The 8,194-nt window shown below is 37.1% G+C and overlaps 1 protein-coding gene across 1 annotated transcript in view; it reads right to left on the reverse strand.

Moving 5' to 3' along the window:
* Positions 1-3,865, reverse strand: part of eIF5B (eukaryotic translation initiation factor 5B) — a 36,434-nt gene extending 32,569 nt beyond the window's left edge. Inside the window, exons 1-3 of the mRNA XM_071683300.1 lie at positions 3,712-3,865; positions 1,940-2,144; positions 704-1,195 (exon numbers count right to left, since the gene is read on the reverse strand). Coding sequence (XP_071539401.1) covers positions 704-1,195; positions 1,940-2,144; positions 3,712-3,743 — 729 coding nt within the window. The 5' untranslated portion in view covers positions 3,744-3,865. The remainder of the gene's footprint in view (positions 1-703; positions 1,196-1,939; positions 2,145-3,711) is intronic.
* Between the last annotated feature and the right edge of the window lie 4,329 nt (positions 3,866-8,194).

Below are 8,194 nucleotides of genomic sequence, written 5' to 3' on the forward strand. Positions count from 1 at the left end.
AGGAGGTTCAAGGAATACATAAAAATTTGCATACATCATCATAAGCTTAACTTTCAGGTACTGTGAATGTGAAACTCTTAACTGCTAGGTCCATCCAATGATTCTTAATAAATCAGTTATCTTAAATATGAATGACTGACTGACTTTTTGGAGTGTGGCATAAGGTGGGGACAGACACCAGAATCAAAGCAAAACAACAGAGCAAGTACTAATATAAATACATGAAGCCCTGGTATCCATGCGTAAAGAGTGATGTGAAATGATTATGTACAATAGGAAATCCTTATGAACTGCTATATGGGATAACTGACTGCCCGTCAGTCCTTATACAGAAGAAACGCTACACAGAATAGAGAAAAACAACATGAAGCCCTGGTATCCATATGTAAAGAGTGATGTGAAATGATTATGTACTATAAGAAATGCTTATGAACTGCTATATGGGAAAAATGACTGCCTGTCAGTCCTTATACAGAGGAAATGCCACACAGAATAGAGAAAAACACAAGATAACTATGTCTCTTAGTCAGCAACTGTATTTCAGTATAATAATTTGTCCCTTCACCAGTATCTAATGGTTAACGATGATAATAGAAATGCCACTGCTTTTTAATTAACAGAAATGATTCCACACAGTTGCATGCAAAACTGAAATCCTAAACTATCTTTCATGTCTGATCCTCAGCTTACACTGCAAATTTACCTTATCTTGTTGCACTTCCTCATCCTGAGCAGCATCAACTTCAACAGATATCTCACTTTGATCCTTCTTTTTCTTCTTCTTCTTCTTTCCTGCGTCTTCTTCAGCTGGTTCTACTAGCATTTCTGCATCCTTTATTTCAACTTTGTTTGGTTCCTCTTTTGGTTTTTCTCCTCTATATTCAGATTCCAGTTCAGCCAATATCTTATCTAAGTCTTCTTCGTCATCAGCACCCTTCTTTCTCCCTTTCTTTTTCTTACCTTTCTTTCCTTTTTCTTCTTCAACAACTCGCAAAGGTTCTTCTTCCTCTTTCTTTTTCTTCTTCTTATTATCTCTTTTGGATTTCTCTTCCACAAGTGGCTCATCATCATCATCATCCATCAAATCACCATCACTATCACCCATGAGGGCAGCAAACCCTCCTCCCACTTTAAGTTTAATTATGATTTCGTCTTCTGATTCATCGGAATCCCTTTTGGCAGACTTTTTGGATTTCTGCAATATAATAATAATAATAATAATAATAATGATTTTCCATGCTTGTTCCACCTTTTCCACATTACAAGGTATGCATGGAAAAGATGAAGAATGGCCTCATTCACTCACATCCACAACCACATTAATAACAAACAACACTACCACAAGCACTACTACTACTACTACTACTACTTGCATCAAAAACACACACAATAATAATAATGTTATTAATAACAATAATCATATATTTTCATATTCATTCAACATTTCCCACATAAAGGTAGTGCTAGGAACTGACAAAGAATGGCATCATTTCCTCTAATCCACTATTCAGCTGTCAAGTATAATGAACCAAAAACAAAGTCCTCTATCCACAACCAAGCTTCATACAACCTGGTTCAGCCCACTGACATGTCGCCCCATGCATAACATAGCTTTAGTTTGCTCTATGCCATGCATGCTTCACACCTTTCTGTATGCTCAGGCCCTAACTAACATTTTCTCAAATCTCATTGCTTACTAACTTTACTAACTCATGCCATAAAGGAAACTTACATTTATCAAAGTGAGCTGCATTTTCATCAGTAATCGGCATTAAAATGCAAATTAGAATATTTCTGCTGGATTATGATTTTGTGAAAAGATACTTCCCTTGTGCTGAACCATTACAAAAGACAAATAGCTATGGAAGCAATATTTTGAATGAAAATTTGTGTTTTGTAAGTTTATGTGGATCAAATATGACAAATGAAAAAACCCAACCTTTTCCTTTTTCTTCTTTTCAACTGGTTCTTCTGGTGCCTCCTCCTCCTTTCCTCCAAATTCTGCAAGGGCCATTTCTGCCAATTCCCTGGAAATATCATCTTCCCAGTCTTCATTTTTTCTCCTTCCCTTCTTAGATTTCCTGCCCGTTTCTTTGGGTGCAGAATGCTCAATGTCATTTAATATATCCTCAACATCTCCATTCCTGCACAAAGTAGAAGGATGAATAAAGGTATTAAAATATGAACATCTACATCATGAATTCTTATAACAGACCTAGCATTTTTTTTAGGCAAGATCAAGTACTTATCAACAAATGTAAAATAAGAAGCATCAAAAGGAGTTATGATCGATTTATATACCAGCCCCATTTCATTTTTTGAAAAGCTTAATTCTGATCAATTCAAATTCAGCTTCCACGATATTTTGTTTAAAACTGATAAGTAGGGAATAATTTCATTTCACACATAAAAGCTGTAAGTAATGTTTTGAAATGCTTAATTCTTATTAGTTCTGGTCGTTTCCATAACATATTGTGTACATGATGAAAAATTACAAAAAACTACTCGTAAAGCCATGTCTCCTGTGCTAAGTACAAAACCAAGATAAGAAAGTACAAAACAGTTTATCATACAACACTGTCAATAAACTGAGGCTGCCTACCACTGCAAAACAAAATAAATATCCAGAGCTATTTTTGATAAATACCAAATCTGGCAATTTACTTCCTGATATTCATAGCCCTTGCTATCATCACCCTAATTATCACCAATACGTTAGAGAGAGAGAGAGAAAAAAAGCTTCAAATCATTCTCCCTAAGTCTCATTTTACACTTAATGCTGATGTTACAGCAAAATAAAATCTATGACATTCTTAAAGGACTGAGTTATGATGATTTGGGAAATGAGGTAAAAGAATGGGAAACACTTTAAAAAAAATGAACACGTGAACACCTCGCCTAACTTACCCTAGCAACCTATATTTTCGATGTTACTTTGGAAACTGTGAATGTTATGATGTCATTAGCATTCAGCTGCTTGTAAATTTGTTCCCTATGTGTAGTTACTGTTAGTTAAGTGAATTTCCTTCCTACAGGGGAATGCAACCAATAGGGAAAAGGAAGATGATGACAATGTCTATGGTAAATTTCAAGTATGATACAGAAAGTTAAGGTAAATCTTAGCCCTTACGTGAAGTTAGGTAAAGTATTTGCAGGTTCTAGTGGTTTAGGCTTGTGTTTCAGTTATGTTTCCCTCACGTTTTACACGTTCATCACAGACTTTATATCACCAATCATTAGAGAAAAATATGGAACACATCATGTTCCTCTTGTCAAAAATCACTTTTCCCAAGTACACATAGTCCAGCAATATGCTTTTCATCCGTTTCCACTTTGTTGTGATCCTAAACTGTAACTTTCCAGAAAAATTCAACATCAATCTAAAATTCCCCCATTCATCAGCTTAAAACTTCTGAAAGTACGCAGACAAGTATGTCCATAAATAAGAGGCAATGTGAAAGGGAAATTTTCTCCCTAATGACACCTGATCTACCTTATTCATCTTCTGAATTCTTTGACTCTGAACGTAAGATGACCCATATTAGATCAGATCTTAAATACAAACGAGGATGATAGTCATGTGTATCTGTTCTTAGCTGATTTTGTCACTGTATTGCGGGTAGCCCGGCCTAGTGTGCGAGACAGACTGTCACCATACATGTACTTGCACTACCGCCTCTGCCTCACTCAAACATATTTCATTTCACTTACGCTTCAGTTTTAGTTCCCTTCTTCTTCCCCATGGTCAAGATTTTTACAGAAGCACGAATTTACACAGACCGAGTAACATATGGAGGGAGCAAGGGAACACACACCAACTCTTCTACCATTAATTGGTGACACTAGCGCCGCCTCTGCGACGATTGCTAAACCATTCTGTATCACTTATGTTCTACGGGGTCTCAAATCCCAACATGACTTGGCACAGCAATCACTCCAAAACATATTAATGTATATCGGTGGACTTTCACACTAAACAATGGAAATCATCTTCAATTTTTTTTTCGTGTGATTATCAAAATGTTTTACTATTTCTATTCACTTTTCCCCTGTATTTACTACGATTTATAAATGACTAAGTTACAACATATTGCTTAAAACGAGGCAGAGAGGAATTTTCTTTTAATACCAGGTAGATTTTACATGAATGTTCAATTTAAAACCCTTAAACGATTGGCATGTGGCAAAAAAATCAAATTTGTTTCCATTTCCTCAGCGATTTTTTTTACAAGATTTTTTTTATACTCGTATTGCCCCCATCTATTAACTTATATATATATATATATATATATATATATATATATATATATATATATATATATATATATATATATATATATATATTTTATACTATTCGCTATTTCCCGCGATAGCGAGGTAGCGTTAAGAACAGAGGACTGGGCCTTTGAGGGAATATCCTCACCTGGACCTCTTCTCTGTTCCTTCTTTTGGAAAAAAAAAAAAAAAAAAAAAGAGAGGGGAGGATTTCCAGCCCCCCGCTCCCTTCCCTTTTAGTCGCCTTCTACGACACGCAGGGAATACGTGGGAAGCATTCTTTCTCCCCTATCCCCAGGGAAATATATATATATATTTTTTTTTTTTTTTTCCAAAAGAAGGAACAGAGAAGGGGGCCAGGTGAGGATATTCCCTCAAAGGCCCAGTCCTCTGTTCTTAGCGCTACCTCGCTAATGCGGGAAATGGCGAATAGTATGAAAAAAAAAAAAAAAAAAAAAAAAATATATATATATATATATATATATATATATATATATATATATACATATATATATATATATATATATATAAATTATATGGGAGGGTATTGATTGAGAGGGTGAAGGCATGTACAGAGCATCAGATTGGGGAAGAGCAGTGTGGTTTCAGAGGTGGTAGAGGATGTGTGGATCAGGTGTTTGCTTTGAAGAATGTATGTGAGAAATACTTAGAAAAGCAAATGGATTTGTATGTAGCATTTATGGATCTGGAGAAGGCATACGATAGAGTTGATAGAGATGCTCTGTGGAAGGTATTAAGAATATATGGGGTGGGAGGAAAGTTGTTAGAAGCAGTGAAAAGTTTTTATCGAGGATGTAAGGCATGTGTACGTGTAGGAAGAGAGGAAAGTGATTGGTTCTCAGTGAATGTAGGTTTGCGGCAGGGGTGTGTGATGTCTCCATGGTTGTTTAATTTGTTTATGGATGGGGTTGTTAGGGAGGTAAATGCAAGAGTTTTGGAAAGAGGGGCAAGTATGAAGTCTGTTGGGGATGAGAGAGCTTGGGAAGTGAGTCAGTTGTTGTTCGCTGATGATACAGCGCTGGTGGCTGATTCATGTGAGAAACTGCAGAAGCTGGTGACTGAGTTTGGTAAAGTGTGTGGAAGAAGAAAGTTAAGAGTAAATGTGAATAAGAGCAAGGTTATTAGGTACAGTAGGGTTGAGGGTCAAGTCAATTGGGAGGTGAGTTTGAACGGAGAAAAACTGGAGGAAGTGAAGTGTTTTAGATATCTGGGAGTGGATCTGGCAGCGGATGGAACCATGGAAGCCGAAGTGGATCATAGGGTGGGGGAGGGGGCGAAAATTCTGGGGGCCTTGAAGAATGTGTGGAAGTCGAGAACATTATCTCGGAAAGCAAAAATGGGTATGTTTGAAGGAATAGTGGTTCCAACAATGTTGTATGGTTGCGAGGCGTGGGCTATGGATAGAGTTGTGCGCAGGAGGATGGATGTGCTGGAAATGAGATGTTTGAGGACAATGTGTGGTATGAGGTGGTTTGATCGAGTGAGTAACTTAAGGGTAAGAGAGATGTGTGGAAATAAAAAGAGCGTGGTTGAGAGAGCAGAAGAGGGTGTTTTGAAGTGGTTTGGGCACATGGAGAGGATGAGTGAGGAAAGATTGACCAAGAGGATATATGTGTCGGAGGTGGAGGGAGCAAGGAGAAGAGGGAGACCAAATTGGAGGTGGAAAGATGGAGTGAAAAAGATTTTGTGTGATCGGGGCCTGAACATGCAGGAGGGTGAAAGGAGGGCAAGGAATAGAGTGAATTGGAGCGATGTGGTATACCGGGGTTGACGTGCTGTCAGTGGATTGAATCAAGGCATGTGAAGCGTCTGGGGTAAACCATGGAAAGCTGTGTAGATATGTATATTTGCGTGTGTGGACGTATGTATATACATGTGTATGGGGGGGGGGTTGGGCCATTTCTTTCGTCTGTTTCCTTGCGCTACCTCGCAAACGCGGGAGACAGCGCCAAAGTATAAAAAAAAAAAAAAAAATATATATATATATATATCATGTCTTTTTTTTTTTCCAAAAGAAGGAACAGAGAAGAGGGCCAGGTGAGGATATTCCCTCAAAGGCCCAGTCCTCTGTTCTTAACGCTACCTCGCTATCGCGGGAAATAGCGAATAGTATGAAAAAAAAAAAAAAATATGTCTTTACTCTTGGGCATGTATGCACACACACCCACCCCAAGTTAAGCTAGATACCTACTAATTAACCACCTTCGAACGGAGGATGAACACCTGGGTCAGCTGTAGGCCAAGTACCATGATAAGAATTCGAACTCATGCGGAATTGATAATATAGTTGACTCATTATCAGAAACGCTAGCCACTAAACCACGAAAGTCCGTACACAACCTTAGGAGAACATGAGGAGCCATAAAGTTTCACCATACCGAGCAAATATGTAAATAACTGCATTTGATGAGATTCCCAGATTATTCAGTGTCTGTAAATTTATCATTCACCGTGTTTCATATGATATCAACATACACATTAGCTTAAAACAATTTGGGTAACTTCTGTGTTCTTGTTCCTATCAGATAACCTATTTCTCATTTCAGCTTCATCATCATTTTGCTAATAAGATCCACTGTGCTCAGCATAAGCCTATCATGCTCTCCCGAAGTATACCGACCTATTCTTAAGGTCACTTACTCACTACATACATATATTAGCTACAAACCCATCATTATTACAGTCTATCCACTAAGAACACTTTGTCTACTTGTCCTGCATGCCCACTCTATATGTCTTCCACAGCCACTGTTAGTTCACTATCTCCAGTATAAGTGTACCTTACTCATATTTAACCTGCTATGCTATCTGTAAGTTGACTATGCTCATTATATATCCACCATGCTTACCATTTGTTCACTATATTCATTGCTTTTGTCATTAATCCCCTATGTGGCTATAAATCATCCTCTCTCTAAACCTAAGCATGCTAACTGTAAGTCCTCCATGTTCAGTTTAATTTAACAATACTCAATTTAACCCAATATGCTTAGTTATGTTCCGTCCTTATACACAACAGTCCGATGAATCATTTTTTTTTTCTCATTACAAAAACATTGTTAAAATCTACTACATTCATGTTTGGTACAAGCCCTACTCTTTAACAGCCTGTTTTCTGTAAGGAAAATTTGGACTTTCATCATTACAGTAATAATAAAAACAGCAGTTTGATTAATAATTTGAAAGCATGCAGGGGACCTTGAAACATTTCAGTTGTTAACTTCTTTGCCGTACCTAAGATCTGAAGGAGCATCCCAAAGACCTTTCATGAATCAAGTACTAATGGTACTTTAAAACTTTCAGCAGCGAGTTCTATGATGAATGGGTAGATTACTTGGAGTAAAACCAATACATGAGAGCCACCTTACCTACCTGCTTCTCACAATCTTGAAAAAGTGTAAATCAACACAACTTCTAAAAGTACATCTGAGGACAATGTTGCTCAGTTTGTGATCACAATATTTTTCACAGCTTACACTCAGGTATCTACCTTTTTCCAGTCTGCCAATCAAATTCAACATCAGCTGTATTCCCACACGAACAAATTAAAAAAATGCAAGCCATACTGAAATTAACTATTTGCAATTTACAAAAAATGTTATTAGATCAGTCTGTATGTCAAGCACAAAAACTCATTTCATGAAACTGGTCTCTGTGAGGCCAAACTGTATGAGAATGAACTTGAAAACTATAACTAGTTTACACATGGCTACAATATGCAAGGGGGTGGTGTCAAAGTTTATGGAAGAAAGTCTTTCATCATATCAGGAGCATAAAGATCTACATTACTATAGGAATTCAGCAAAAGGTATTGAGATCTAATGATTAAATTAAAATTCAATGATTCCCATTTTCATAAAGTAAATAATTTAGCTATAACCTTACAAGTCATTTGTTC

Source organism: Panulirus ornatus, chromosome 36 (assembly GCF_036320965.1).
Source record: "Panulirus ornatus isolate Po-2019 chromosome 36, ASM3632096v1, whole genome shotgun sequence".
Taxonomy (NCBI): domain Eukaryota; kingdom Metazoa; phylum Arthropoda; class Malacostraca; order Decapoda; family Palinuridae; genus Panulirus; species Panulirus ornatus.